At 47.2% G+C, this 15,890-nt stretch overlaps 1 protein-coding gene across 6 annotated transcripts in view; it reads left to right on the forward strand.

Moving 5' to 3' along the window:
- The window catches only part of TSC22D1 (TSC22 domain family member 1), a 79,692-nt gene extending 64,027 nt beyond the window's left edge, over positions 1–15,665 (forward strand). For 2 of the 6 annotated variants that reach the window (XM_083738301.1, XM_083738304.1), the window contains exons 2-3: positions 9,057–9,108; positions 14,296–15,665. In XM_083738301.1, coding sequence (XP_083594427.1) covers positions 9,057–9,108; positions 14,296–14,553 — 310 coding nt within the window. In that variant the 3' untranslated portion in view covers positions 14,554–15,665. Of the gene's footprint in view, positions 1–4,793; positions 5,940–6,008; positions 8,662–8,837; positions 8,893–9,056; positions 9,109–14,295 lie in introns of those variants that run through there. The other 4 variants (XM_083738303.1, XM_083738302.1, XM_083738305.1 and 1 more) reach the window with 4 other exon arrangements.
- Positions 15,666–15,890: the final 225 nt, after the last annotated feature.

Below are 15,890 nucleotides of genomic sequence, written 5' to 3' on the forward strand. Positions count from 1 at the left end.
CCTGAAGCGTGTGTAACCAGAGGTATGACTGTATTACAAATTATTGTAAGTTTAAGTGAAGTCTGCTGCAACTGGATTTCTTATGGGCAGTGCCAATCCTGAATATATTGGGTCTGTGACCATTTACCTTCAGTAGCAGTAAAGCTCTGCTGGATGAAATACAATTGCCTTTGGTCTATCTTTCGAGAATCCTGCAGTGTGTTTAAAGTTTTTACTCTGCTAACTATACACTGGAATATACTCTGGATCAATGCTGAGTAAAATTTCAATTACAAATTGCCCTTACAAACATCCCCTTTTTACAAGTCCTGGTCATGAGCTCCTAGACACAAGCTCCCAGAGACTGCAAGCAACTATGCAGATAGAAGCACTCATCTGTTTAAGAATGTGGTGGTCAACCAGTTCTAGATGATGTTACTTTCAGAATAATAATTCACAGTTTAGTAGTGCTCATGGATGTGACCAAACAAAGCTGGCATGAGGTCACAGTTTAGAAAGGTGTGCAGGTCCAACAGCTTCTGGGCAGTGATATGATAGCCATGTTCAAATATATAAAAGGATGTCACATAGAGGAGGGAGAAAGGTTGTTTTCTGCTGCTCCAGAGAAGCGGACACGAAGCAATGGATCCAAACTACAAGAAAGAAGATTCCACCTAAACATTAGGAAGAACTTCCTGACAGTAAGAGCTGTTCGACAGTGGAATTTGCTGCCAAGGAGTGTGGTGGAGTCTCCTTCTTTGGAGGTCTTTAAGCAGAGGCTTGACAACCATATGTCAGGAGTGCTCTGATGGTGTTTCCTGCTTGGCAGGGGGTTGGACTCGATGGCCCTTGTGGTCTCTTCCAACTCTAGGATTCTATGAGAGCCTGGCTCTCCACATGGGGCTACCATTTGAAGACTCAATAAGTGCACTTAGTCCAAAGTGCTGCTTCTAGATTACAAGCAGGGACCAGACACTGGAACATTTCTTACCACTACTACTGTTGTTGTTTAGTCATTTAGTCATGTCCAACTCTTTGTGACCCCATGGACCAGAGCCCACCAGGCACTCCTGTCCTCCACTGCCTCCCGCAGCTTGGTCAAACTCATGCTGGTAGCTTCGAGAACACTGTCCAACCATCTCGTCCTCTGTCGTCCCCTTCTCCTTGTGCCCTCCATCTTTCCCAACATCAGGGTCTTTTCCAGGGAGTCTTCTCTTCTCATGAGGTGGCCAAAGTATTGGAGCCTCAGCTTCAGGATCTGTCCTTCCAGTGAGCACTCAGGGCTCATTTCCTTAAGAATGAAGAGGTTTGATCTTCTTGCAGTCCATGGGACTCTCAAGAGTCTCCTCCAGCACCAGAATTCAAAAGCATCAGTTCTTCGGCGATCAGCCTTCTTTATGGTCCAGCTCTCACTTCCATACATCTTACATCTTACTACTACCACCAATAATAATAATTTTATTATTTATACGCCACCCATCTGGCTGGGTTTCTCCAGCCACTCTGGGCAGCTTACAGCAATGCTGCAACACTGGGTTAGCATGAGACTCTTAATATCTGAGTCACGGGTTCAAGCTTCACGTTGTGCAAAAGTTGCCTGCATTGCAGAAGGCTGCCCCCGAAGATCCTTGTGGTCTTTAATTCTACTGGCTGGTGGTCCAGTCCCAAACATACCTCATTGTGTTTGTTTGTTTGTCGTCTCGGGATATAGCGCACGGGGCAGAAACAACTTGAAGATTTGAGTCTTGCCGGATGGTTTTTGTTTTCAGAGTGGGGCTTAGCTGAAGAAGATCAACCACTTCAGCCCAAGTGGAGTTATTTGGAACATCGTTAGTATCTTCCCCTCTATGTTGGACTTGCAAAAGCTGAGATTTAAGCGTGTCAAATCTTTGCATCATCACCGCCTGTTCTTTCGGAGGGAGGGCTCTGAACGAATCAATAAGTTCCCTTTCGTCAAGGGCAGTCTGCAGGTTTTCGTCCTCATATATGGTTGTTTGAGAGGGTATCGAGTTTGGTCGAGGATGGCACGCTGCAGAGTCATCGCAGTGGGGCCTGACAGTATTATGAAGTAAGGCAGAGTCTCTTGTCCTAATATCCTCACCGCCAGGGCACCTATTTAGAAGGGGTTTGATCTTGCTATCTGCAAAAAACCCTCGTTGCTACGATGTCGGCCATGGACAAAAGCGTTTTCCTCCTAACAATAATAGATGGTATCTTTTCAGAGTGGAACGCAAGTATCACCTTCAGGAAGTTGTTCTGCCGGAGAAGGGGCATCACAGCATATAGGTCAATCTGGTGTTTCTTCCTTAGTCCTTTGTACATGATGTAGAGATCCCTTTATTTCTGAGATCCTGCCAGAAGCTGTAGCCTGATTGGGAATCGGGCACCATCTGGTGGTCAGTAGTCAACATTTCAAGTTTAAATAAACAAAGAGGAAACTTCTATCTTGACTCCTCCCCGCACACCTTGAGCCAGTTTTTTTTTATCTTTGCCTCACAGAAAGCAGTTGTTTTTCTCGAGACTCCTGGTTTCTCCTCTTCAACTTTCAGGCCTGTGGTTCTCCTTGTTTTCTTATTTCGCCTCCTTTTGTCTGTGTTGCATCCGTTTATAACCATTTAGAAAAATGTCTGTCTCTCACGTCTTTTCCCCTCAGCCTTTTCCCATTCTGGGCCTTTGTTCCTCTTAAGTCCTCCCCTCACCCCCAGTGCATAGTTTAGAGCCCCTTCTTGTCCCCTCTCTGCCTTTGTTTTTCCTTTATTCTTCCTCTTTGTTCCGTTTGAGCTCCCCCCACAAACACTTCCTTAATGCTATATTTGCCTCTCAAATGCTGCATCTTTTCCTGCAGCATTAAATTATGTTTTAACATACGGAAAACTCTTATAAAGTCTTACTTCCACCCTTAAGCAGCGGTTAACAGCAGCCAAACTTCCAACCCTTGCAAACCAGGGCTTGGCCCTCTTGCAAGTTCCTCAGCGATAAAAACAATGGTGTCCACCTGCCATATTGAATTTGGAGAAAGGAGAGTCTCCCTCCCTCCCATTAAGCAAAATCCTTAATGATAGGTCTGAGGGCCAGTTCAGGTGTCCCTCTGACTTCTCCCCAACCTCTTTACAGTTGTTGTTGTTGTTGTTTAGTCGTTTAGTCATGCCCGACTCCTCGTGACCCCCTGGACCACAGCACGCCAGGCACTCCTGCCTTCCACTGCCTCCCGCAGTTTGGTCAAACTCATGCTGGTAGCTTTGAGAACACTATCCAACCATCTTGTCCTCTGTCGTCCCCTTCTCCTTGTGCCCTCCATCTTTCCCAACATCAGGGTCTTTTCCAGGGAGCCTTCTCTTCTCATGAGGTGGCCAGAGTATTGGAGCCTCAGCTTCACGATCTGTCCTTCCAGTGAGCACTCAGGGCTGATTTCCTTCAGAATTTCCTTAAGAATTTCCCCTACTCTTTACAGTAGGGGATGATTTACAAAGAAGGTCCTCAGATGGCTTAACCCCCTGCATTGCTGGATGAGTGCGCTCAGTGAAGGGAGATAGGCAAACCAGAGTCTGATGAAGAAAGGAACCAATAAGGCAGCCTTCAGATCAGTATCAAGGCAGGTCTTCTTCCACAGAATTTGTCGTACTTTCCCCATCTCCTCCAGGGTATGTAATGCAGGAAGCTCAGACTGGCATCCTCACGTCTCCCAAAGCAATCCAGCAGCTGTCCTACCCAGGTTGAGAGCACTGCCTATTTGGCTCCTGATACTCACCCAGATCTATTACGCTGCCTCAAGGAGGCTCTACTAGTGTAGCAAGAGAGGTGGGTTATGCCCACAGCATCTCCGAAGCTCCTAGGCACTCTATTGGCACCTCTGCAAAATACCCCCAGCGCTAGACAAGAACAAGCTCCGTCTCAGACGAAATATCAAATATTTCAAGTATCAAATATCCCCACAAAGGTCCTCAGTCCCAGTCCAGAGGCTCTGCTTCCCCTGAGCTTCAGGATAGGGGAACTTGACCCCAACCCATGAGTTCCACTTACTCCGAAGACCTTGACTCTGACCATCAGCCTTACAATGACAGTGACGACGAGTGGAGTGATGAATCAGAAGCCAAGAGTTATATAGAGTGTTTAAAGACTCATTACTTTGCAGAACGCAGTAGGAGTAGAGGAGGAGACTGTTCCTGAGCTGCGCTCTGGTAGAATTCCCTTCATCCGCTTCCCCACTGCTCCCAAGGACCAGGAGGCGTTGGAAGAGGCAGCTTTCATGTAGGCGAGCTTGCAGGCAGCTTGTTCGCATGTTGTCAGGTATGGGTACTTAAGTTTGGTGGAGGCATGGCCGTGCTGTTGCTCCAACCGGACAGCTGATAGTGCAAGCCTTGGGAGGGAAGCCAGCTACTTAGTCACCAGAAGCGTGTGTTCTGCGTGTTTGCTATATCTTAGCTGGCTCTGTCAGTAAAGAATTAAACCACCAGCTGTTTGTCCTCCTTGGGCAGAGTATGCTCAGGACATTCAGTAGTGCAGCATTGTTGCATCTTCCATAGAGATAGAGTGATTCTTCATATCAGTCCACCAGAGCCAGTGTGGTGTAGTGGTTAAGAGCGATAGGCTCGTAATCTGGTGAACCGGGTTCGCTTCCCCGCTCCGCCACATGCAGCTGCTGGGTGACCTTTCGCCAGTCACGCTTCTCTGAAGTCTCTCAGCCCCACTCACCTCACAGAGTGTTTGTTGTGGGGGAGGAAGGGAAAGGAGAATGTTAGCCGCTTTGAGACTCCTTCGGGTAGTGATAAAGCGGGATATCAAATACAAACTCTTCTTCTTCCTACAAAGATACTCTCCCAATTCCATTGCCAGCAAGAAGAGCACATTCTTCCATCCTTCTGCCCATCTCCAGTTCACACCTCCAAAAAGGCATGGCATTCCCTGGATATGTGCCATTAAAGTCTGCCTTCATCCCACAAAACCACTTTGTCAGACAGACCACGTCATTTTTTGTCTCCTTCCACCAGCCAAATGCCTCATCTGACACATACTTGTGTCTGGCTATCATTAAACGCCACACAACTATCTTGGCCAGCCCCCAGTTGGTCAGCCCACCACCATCCCTCCCCTGGGAGTCACCATTCTAGACCATCCTTCTTCACTTATAGTCAACATCGTATCTTTTGAGTTGTAGCTGGTAATTTGCACGTGAGCATCTTAAATCATTTTGCATCTTCTGCCTCTGTCTAATTACTTCAGGAGCAGGCAAGTTGCTGAAACTAGGATGGTATTTTAAAAATTAATTGTAGTTTGCATAGAAAGGACTGCTGTGGAATTTGTTTAATGTGTGCACATGCATGCACACATAAAAATTAAGTCCGGAATGGGAAAGGGGAAGGGATAGTTAATTACATAGCTGTATCACATGCTTTGGTTATTGTATTGTAGTACATTCTGTAGTTGCCCTTTGCTAGCCATGTGTTTCAGAACCCTATTCAGTGTGTCAGTTGTGCCCTATATGGTTTGGGTCCAGAATATCTGAAGGACTGCCTGAACGTACCTGTTGAAATGTTCTGGGGATCCTCCGTTCCACGTATTGTATGTGCTGTAATGTGTGGGGCAGGGTCTTCTCAGAGGTGGCACCTAAGCCCCTGGGTCTTCTGAAAGATTGTTAAAACGGTTTTATTTAAACATTCCTTTGACGCTGTCCGATCATAGAACTATAGAGTTTGATGGGACCATGAGGGTCATCTAGTCCAACCCCCGGCAATGCAGACTTGTTTTATGATTTTCCTGTTTTTGTAAGTTAGTTGTTTGTCTGTGAACTGCTTGGGGGCAGGGGGGCAAAAACACACACACACACACACACACACATTTATATATACTTATAACCACAGCTTCTTCATGGAAGGGATGTAGATCAAACAGATTTATGGCCTGGTTTCAATTGTTTTATCCATGCATTTTTAAAGACCTCTCTTTGGTAAAAAGTGCCTGGCGTGCTCTGGTCCATGGGGTCACGAAGAGTCGGACACGACTAAACGACTAAACAACAACAACATTCCTAGTGTTACAGGCAGGGCTCCTTTGGCAGGAAGGGAATCCAGTAAATAAGTATAAAGGTTAGGACTTCTGTTTACTACTATTATGTAGTTTGCTCATAATGACTCACTACTTTGATAACAACGCCTAGTGTCCAATATAACATTTGAAGCATTCCAAGCACTGCACATACATTATGGTAATATTTTCAACTCCCTGTTATATTGTCCCCAATTGCAGTTCAAGGGTCCCCTGAGGGCCCTTAGTAAATTCATGGCTGAAGTGAAAATTGATCAGAGGTGTTTGTGGCTGCTGTTTTAGTCCTTCACTGTTGCTGTGCTTAACACATCACACCTCAAGTATGTTTTCAGTGAGGCTGCAAGTATCTGTAGTACTTTCCTCACAGCCCTTAGGTTAAGTGGCAAAGCTTCAAGACGCAAGTTCTGAGACGCAAGGATTCAAATTGGGTTCGGTAAGCGATGGAAAGATCCCTTCAGGCTAAAAGGGTTCCCCACTCCTGGGTTATTGTAATCGTGCTCATATTTAAATTGTGAATCTATGACAATCTACAAGGGTCCATGCTTGCGTCACCTGCCAACCGCATCTATCCCTTTGCCAAAACATCCACCACACCTGACAGCCCCTCCCTTTACACCTCACCCATCCCCTCACAGCTTGCTCAATCCTCTCCTCTCCCTCTCCTCCCAGCTCCACCCACCCAGCCAGCCATTACCTGAAACCAAACTGCTCTCTGAAGCATGTTCTGCCCTCCTTCAAATGCTTGTCTGGGCCACCTGTCCCTAAGCTGTGAATCTTATTCCCAATCCATAGATTGTTGTTGAAGTAAATGCTCTCATCATAGCCTATTTGTTTTGCCATTTGCTCCTTTTTCTTCTTTTCGGCTGAATCTCCTTAAGGCAGAGATGGGAAAATCATGTGCCCTTCTGTTGCTATCATCCCTGACTACTGGCCATGCTGCCTGGGGCTGATCAGACTTAAGAGTCCAATGTCTAGAAGGCTACAAAAGGCCTTTGTACCAATATATATATATATATATGGATGCAATACATGTGTACTGTGGTGTATGTGGTTTAATCTCCAACATACAAAGAGAAAATTTACAGGAGGAGGAAGGAGACTTAACCTTTGAAGACAAACTTGATGAAAACATTTGGCATGTTCTTGTGTATGGGAAATCAAGAATATATTGCTAAAATCTTCATGGGCAGAGCAAACGAGAGCTGCAAACACCAAGAACAGGGTGATAGAGAGTTGCACACGTATCAGTATGGTGTGGGTATTCTGAATAGCTTGGCTAATAACAGCTTTACTCTTCCAGCAGTTGCTAGAAGTCTTCAAGCATGTGCACTTCTTTAACTTTTTTTTGCTACAGGTACTTTCTCCAGAAGCTGTTGGACTTCAACTCCCATCAGGTGTAGCCAGCACAGAAAGATGGGGGTTGTATTCCAGCAACATCTAGAGAAGGCAAAAGGTGGGTGAGGGTTGGCAAAGCAATTGGCTGTTCCTGCTGGATCACATGATTGGAATCGATAGGAGAATAATCCTGGGAGCACACTGGATCCAGTGTTTTGCCTCATTAGGATGATCCAGTGTGTATAAAGATTTGTTGGGGTCTTAGGGAGACACCCCGATAATCAAATTACGCTTTCAGTTTTGCGATTAACGCCGCTGTACGTAAGATAGCATCTCGCCGTTCTGTCCTATGTAAATTTATGCATGTTAGTCATAAAGGGGTGCTCTACAATCCAGAGATGGAAAGAGGCAAAATAAACAAATTAACACCATAAAAGGAGTAGCCACCACTTTCCATGCAAAGGAGGCCCTGGCAGACTTGGCTAGCGAGACTCTTCAAAGTAATATTAGTCATTTCCCCTCCACCCACCTTCGCCTTTTATGTGTCATTAGATGGCGCTATGGGAGGGGCTGCCCAAGCAACGCAAAAACAGGCCTCTGGAGCAATGCAAGGGAGATGTTTTTTTCAGGAAAATCGTCTCCCCAAGCGGCGTTAGAGGCACGGGGAGCGCCTCGTTCCGCGCGACCCCCAAGGCAGGCGGATCTGGAGCGCGCCCTGGGAGGATCGGAGGCTCCTTTCCGCGCGCCCCTTGCCTTTTCCCCTCTGACGTTTCCGCGCACCGCCTTGGCTCCTGCCCAAACTGGCTTCTGACGGTTCCAGCGAGGCTGTTGTGGCAAGTCGGGCGGTCGGGGGCGGGGCCCAAAGCCTCCAGCCCGCCAATGGGCGCCGGCTCCTTTTGCATGGATTATGCAATGAGCCCGGAGCCCCCGCCAGGTTTTCCATCGGCGGAGCAGGCAAGGAAGCGCCGCTTACACGGAGGAGGAGGAGGACGACGACGAGAAGGCGCTTGCTTTTGCGCAGCTGCATCTCCCCTTCGCCCTTTCTCCCACTGCCCAGACCTTGCACCCCCCTTTCCCCCCCGGGTTGCGGCGCTCCAGAAGCCCGGCCGAGGATTATTATTATTATTATTATTATTATTATTTTTGCCACCCCACCCCTCCCTTTTCCTGCCATTGCATGACTGCCCAATGGTGTAGGACGCAGGTGGCGATGGATCTAGGCGTCTACCAGCTCAGGCATTTCTCCATTTCTTTCTTATCATCGCTGCTGGGCACCGACAGTTCTGCCCTGAGGCTCGACAGTAGGTAAATGCGCGCCGCCAGACCCGGGTCTCGATCTCTTCTTGTGCACTAGCCGCGATTTGGGGCGGGGGGTGTCGCAGATCGCTTTCCATCATCATCATCCCCCCCCCCACCCCCGATCGCGGGCGTGTTTTCTTTTATTTTCTCCGCGGTGTCGGCGGCTCCTTTTGTCCTGCGGGCGAGAGATCTGGCGTGACACCTCCGGCTTTGCACCGCTGCAGTTCACCGCATTATGTAATCCCGAGGCCATCTTCCTGGTTCAGCGGGAGAAGGGGGTGGCGGGGCGGAGGGGGGGGGGTTGGAAACGTCGATCTGGCCGTGTGCGCGATGCTGCCGCCGCCGCCGCCGCTGCTTTTCGTCCGCCGCTAACGCGCTCCTTTCTCCCTTGTGTCTTGCAGCTCCTCCGGTGCCAGCGTCGTAGCGATCGACAACAAAATCGAGCAAGCCATGGTAGGTGCCCGTCCGAGGAATGTGCCCGCGGGGGCGGGAGAGGGAGGGGAGCAGATCGGGAGGCTGCAGCCGCTTGCTGGCTGCTTTCCTGCACCCGAGGCGGCGGATCGGAGCGCGCACTTAACATCGGGGGGGGGGGGCAGCTGGCCGCGCCTGCAGCCGGGGAGGGCGCCCCGTTTCCTTGCCTCTCCATGGCGCTGGGGCATCGTGCTTAAATGCTGGGGGGTGGAGGGACACGGGCAGGTAGGTGGGCTAGGAAACGCCGTCATTGTTCGGGGATCGAGGCCTTTCTGCCCCCCCCTTCCTTTTGGAGAGGGGCAGCCAAAACCCCAAGCAGGCGAATGGGGCTGGCTCTCTGCGCAAAAAGGTTTGATGCTTAAATAAATACATCTAGCGCACACTCGGGTACCTTTTCCTTCCGAGACATCCAGCCACCCCCCCCCCCGGCGCCCGCCTTTGGGGCTTTGTTGCTGGACAACTGTTCTCACGGGATCCTCACCTTCTCCCGTCTCCCTCTCCTCCTCCTCTGTTGCTAGGCAAACTGCACTATAACTCGTGGCTATAAATAACCCGGGGCCTGGGATTGGCCCAGGCTCCGAATGGGGGCGGGCTCCTCGGGTGGGCCTGACGTCAGCGAGGGGGGGGCTGGTGGGGAGGGGAATGCGGCAATCAACCCTGCCCTTTAAGAAGCAGCCAGCTGCAGCCGGTGCTCCGAGGAGGCGGGGCTTTGGGGATGCAGGCAGAGAGGGAAGAGAGGCGCAGGCAGGCAGGCAAGGACTGCTGCAGAGGTGATGGAGAGCTCCTGCTGCTGCAGAGCCACTGCAAGAATGCAAGAGCAGCTGCCGCTGCAGGACTGGAGAGAGGCTGGTCTGTCTCAAATCAGAGCCATCAAGGGGGGAAGGCAAATAAGACGGGCAGGCAAGCTCAGGGATGGCAACAGTGTTTTTTCTGGGCTCTCTGGCCGCTTGCACACACAGATTTGCCTAAAACGTGCAAAGGTTTTGGGTTATGTGTAAACTGATTTCTTGTTTTCGCTGGTGGTAAGGAGAGCCCCCAAAATGAATTGTGTGCAGCACATCCAGGTATCAAGACATCTGACAGACAGGAATGTCAACTGGTGAAGAGTTCCCCATAATTGTATTTCTATATTAGGGAACGGCTGAACCTGTTGAATTTTTGCTGCTGCACGACTATTATTATTTATTGAATTTATAGGCCCTAAACCCAGGGGTCTCAGTAATAATAATAATAATAATAATAATAATAATAATAATAATAATTTATTATTTATACCCCGCCCATCTGGCTGGGCCTCCCCAGCTACTCTGGGCGGCTTCCATAAAAACAAAAAATACAGTAAAATCACACGTTAAAAACTTCCCTGAACAGGGCTGCCTTAAGATGTCTTCTGAATGTCAGGTAGTTGTTTATTGCTTTGACATCTGCTGGAAGGGCGTTCCACAGGGTGGGCGCCACTACCGAGAAGGCCCTCTGCCTGGTTCCCTGTAGCTTTGCTTCTCGCAATGAGGGAACCGCCAGAAGGCCCTCGGCGCTGGACCTCAGCGTCCGGGCAGAATGGAGTGGAGACGCTCCTTCAGGTATACTGGACCGAGGCCGTTTAGGGCTTTAAAGGTCAGCACCAACACTTTGAATTGTGCTCGGAAACATACTGGGAGCCAATGTAGGTCTTTCAAGACCGGTGTTATATGGTCTCGGCGGCCGCTCCCAGTCACTCAGGGCGGTTCACAGAATAAAATCAAAATATAAAACCACAAAATACATGATAAAAATAAAAACAACAACCCAATAGCACCCCCCAAAAAAAAACATTTTAGAAGGGCATAGGATGTTGCTATTGACAGCAAAAGAGCCCTGCTGCTCCTCATTGCCAATCTTAAAAGAAGCAAAGAACTCAGATCTAATGACCTATAAACCACATTTGTTACTGTGGGTCTTGATCTACAATACTGCCAATTGATCTACAGTATTGATCTCGGGCTGCTAGCGCTACATTCAATGGCTGGGATGTTTCAGATGGAGGGCAAATCTAAGTGATTTAAACCAAAGTCAGATTGAAATTGTTAAAAGCAAGCAGTACATACATAACCTCAACCATTTGTTAGGATTATGTGTGCCATCATAACTGCAACACTGAAATACAGCCCAGTTCAAGCAGCCACACTTTTATTTTTCCATGAGCAAAAAGGATTTGAGCTTTTGTTATAAATATACCCAAGAATTCCCCTATTTTGTCCAGTAGGTGGAAAAGCATTCCCCTTCAGCTTCAGTGGCTGTTAAAAAAATAAACATAACAACCAACTGCATTTCCTAAAAACAAAATCCAAGAAGCTGATTAAAACACAACAAGAAGATTTCACTATACTATTACTATAACTATACTATACTATACCATACCATACCATACCATACCATACCATACCATACCATACCATACCATACCAGGTTCCCCCACTCATTTAATCCCCACAGCAACCCTATATACTTCACTTGGTACCTCTTAACCATAGTATCTTTTTAAATCATAGTATTCCCCCCTCCCAAATTTCGATTATATAAAGGCATTGGGGGTTGGGCGTGGGGGAAATATAACAACTTTTTTGCATGAAATAAAATCTGAGTTAGAAAGAGCACGGCCTCCTCCTGTCTTCTGCGTGGATGCTGAAAAGCGAGAGCAGGTTCACATTTCACAAAACAATTGCATTTCATGGTGCCTGCACATTTTGCTTTGCAAATTTAATTCTGCGAGGGCTAGAGGCCTGCTGTTTGCTATTTTGCTAAAATTCAGAGCCTGAGCCCCTTGCTGAATCTGTGTCTGGTACAGCAGTATTATTTATTATTATTATTATTATTAACATTTGTATACCGCCCGTTGCCTGAAGATCACAGGGCAGTTCACATCATAGAAATACAAAATGAGAATGCAAAGAATATAATAAAAACAAAAACATACCAATAACTTCCCTCCCACCAGCACATTTAAAACACATTACTCCTGTAAAAATAACTGAACAGCTTGCTTCCATTTTTCTCAACAGTAGTGCAATCAGACACAGTCTGAGACATTGATTCTTTTGTATCCCTTGTATCTTGTTATGGAATAACAAGAAATATTAGATGTATCTAATGGTGGCAGCACCATTTCCTGGTCCTTTTCCAGGAATGTGAACTTTTGAATGCAATGTTTTTGATATATTTACCTGCTACAGAGCCTAGGGCTTGCTGATCAGAAGGTCGGCGGTTCGAATCCCTGCGACAGGGTGAACTCCCATTGCTCGGTCCCTGCTCCTGCCCGCCTAGAAGTTCGAAAGCACGTCAAAGTACAAGTAGATAAATAGGTACCACTCTGGCGGGAAGGTAAACAGCGTTTCCATGCGCTGCTCTGGTTCGCCAGAAGTGGCTTAGTCCTGCTGGCCACATGACCCGGAAGCTGTACGCTGGCTCCCTCGGCCAATAAAGCGAGATGAGCGCCGCAACCCGAGTCGTCCGCGACTGGACATAATGGTCAGGGGTCCCTTTACCTTTACCTTTTACCTGCTACTTAGATATTTGTAAGATATATTCAGCTGCTCCTTACCTTGCTTGTGCAAACAAACTGCCATGCTAGTGAGTTCCTTTCCTTCACAAAGTAGGAACATGGATTCCTGCACATGGATACCTGAACAAACACAATGGGGGGAAACACTTAGCAAGGATTTCCATTTGTGGAGTGGGGCTCCCCACCACCATGCGTGCCCCACTAAATTTGTTCTGATGGTTCCTCCAACCTCCAAGAGCAGATTTGGGAAGGGGAAGGTGTGCATTAGGAGGAGAGGGGAAGTCCCTTTACGGAAGTGGCAATCCTTCCATTGATGGGATGTGATAGTTGAATACCACCCTATATTGCGAAGTTCATGGTTCCCACTCAGCACTCCTTGAGATAACAGGACCCTAAGCCATAGCAGAACTCAAGAGAGCAGGAGGAACGGTGACTTCATTCCTCGTGTGACTGCTGACTCTGTCCTACAGGGGCTCAGTTCTGGTTTATGCTTTTCACTTCTGCTAAAACATAACCATCAGTACGTTTACAGGCTCTGAATTATTATTTTTTTAACTGAGTCTGCACTAAAACCTTCCATACGTGAGCATTCCATGGAAGATTCAACAAATGGAATGTGGACGAAACTGTTCAGTGGTGTTCTGGCATGCATATGAGAATTGCTTGCCGTTCCGTTTTGCCTTGATGCGTTTTCCCTTCCTGGAGTCACAGAACTGTTGAGTTGGAAGGGAAGCCCAGGGGTGATCTAGTCCGACCCCCAGCAATGCAGAGATCACAGCTAAAAAAAAAAAAGGCCAATTGAAGGGGAGCCCACCACTTTCCAAGATCGTCCACTCCTCTGTCAGACTGCTTTTACTGCCAGAAAGTTATTCCTGATGTTCAGGCATAATGATGATGATAATAATAATAATAATAATAATAATAATAATAATAATAATAATAATTTATTATTTATACCCTGCCCATCTGGCTGGGTTTCCCCAGCCACTCTGGGTGGCTTCCAACAGAATATTAAAAGACAATAACCTATTAAACATTAAAAGCTTCCCTAAACAGGGCCGTCTTCAGATGTCTTCTAAAAGTTTGGTACTTATTGTTCTCTTTGACATCTGGTGGGAGGGTGTTCCACAGGGCGGGTGCCACTACCAAGAAGGCCCTCTGCCTGGTTCCCTGTAACTTGGCTTCTTGCAGTGAGGGAACCACCAGAAGGCCCTCGGCGCTGGATCTCAGTGTCCGGGCAGAACGATGGGGGTGGAGATGCTCCTTCAGGTATACAGGACCGAGGCTGTTTTGGGCTTTAAAGGTCACCACCAACACTTTGAATTGTGTTCGGAAATGTATGGGGAGCCAATGTAGCTCTCGGCGGTCATTCCCAGTCACCAGTCTAGCTGCCGCATTCTGGATTAGTTGTAGTTTCCGGGTCACCTTCAAAGGTAGCCCCACATAAAGCGCATTGCAGTAGTCCAAGTGAGAGATAACTAGAGCATGCACCACTGGAATCCTACTCTCTGTAGCAGCAGAAAACAAGCGTGCTCTATCTTCCATGTGGCTGCCCTTCAGATATTGGAAGATGGCTCTCATATCACCTCTCAGTCTCCTCCAGTCCTGACATTTTCTTTTACCCCCTCCAGGATCTCGTAAAGAGCCACTTGATGTATGCTGTAAGAGAGGAAGTGGAGGTTCTCAAAGAGCAGATCAAAGAGCTGATTGAGAAGAACAACCAACTGGAGCAGGAAAACAACCTCCTGAAGACGCTGGCCAGTCCAGAGCAGCTGGCCCAGTTCCAAGCACAGTTGCAGACGAGTCCTTCGCCTGCGTCCTCCCAGCCGCAAGGGACAACTCCGCAGCCTTCCCAGCCAACATCACAAGGATCAGGACCCTCAGCATAGTCTGCAGCGATTTGTTCAGAAGGTTTCTGGACTCTGCCATGGCAGGACTGCCAGGAATCCAGCGTTGCCTATTCCATCCTGCATGCTGTTCCCCAGTCACGAAGACTCTTCTGTGCCCCTGCATTCATAGCCACAGAATGTTTTCTTTCCCTGTATTTAGCTGTCCATCGGGAACGAGAGAGCCGAGCTTTCTTTTTTTATATATATTTTCAAGTTGAGTGGGGGAGAGTCTCGTAAATGTTCAGGGAGTTAGCACAAATGCACTGGGGACGTCAGTGTCTTGCACAGGTGGCTGATGGGCTGCTAAGACACATGGAGATGTGTGCCTAAAGTCTTTCCCCTTAAGACTTTTCCATGTGGCGCTGCAGTGAATGCGAGTGCTGTGAATCGTGGAGATATGAAGAAAAACCGCTGGGGTAATGGGGTGAAGACCCATTCTCCAGCACTCAACGAAGAAGCCAAAGTAAAGGACTGATTAAAAAAAGGACTGCGGGAGACGAGTATATTTTGGCTTTCGACGCCTGCAACCTTAAAATGCAGATAATGCACTCATTGTTTTCTGTAGCCAAGGATGGGTACAAAAAGTTGTATTTCTAGAAGGAGAGCAGGTAGGTGGCACATCGTTGTGACATAGGATCATAAAAATGAAGGCTTATTTGCTTCATGTATATTTGTGTATTTAGTGTAATTACTTTGTAAAATAGGAACTGTAACTACTCATTAAGTTGTACAGTGTGAATTTAAAGAATGAACTGAACAAGTTTGGATAGGGTTTTTTTAATTTTATTTTTGATGCTGCGTGAATAAGATTTGCACCTATTCAGCTCTTCAGAAATTAGCTGATGCTGTTTATGTAAGTTTTGAACATTTCCTCGGAGCCGAATACCTTGAAGTCAAACTCTGTTCACTACAACTCAGTTTCATTCAGAGGGAATCAATTCACAAAATCGAAAACAGTTTCTCACTCAGTCTTTTTTGCATATGATCTGTATAGTACTATGCATATGTTCCTGTGCATGTTCTTGAGAGGGAAAAGGAAAATTGTAAAATGTCAGTATATTTAACTGTTGCACTTCTGAACTTCCAATAAAGCATAAAACATTGATTTAGAAGCTGTGTATCGAGGAGAAAAATTGTTTCCACTTCTGCCTCCAGGTGAAATCCTACAGCCTTTTGGTTTTGATATTTTGAAATATGTACAGTGGGGGTTAATTTATTTCAAGAGTGAAGGTTTTTAATATTTTCCTTTTATAAACCACAAGGGTGTTGGTGGGGGCCAGGATGTTACTAATCTTGCCCTCTACGTCAGGGTGTAAAGGCAGCTCATTCCTACACAG

This window comes from Podarcis gaigeae (assembly GCF_964106915.1).
Source record: "Podarcis gaigeae genome assembly, chromosome: 5".
Taxonomy (NCBI): Eukaryota; Metazoa; Chordata; class Lepidosauria; order Squamata; family Lacertidae; genus Podarcis; species Podarcis gaigeae.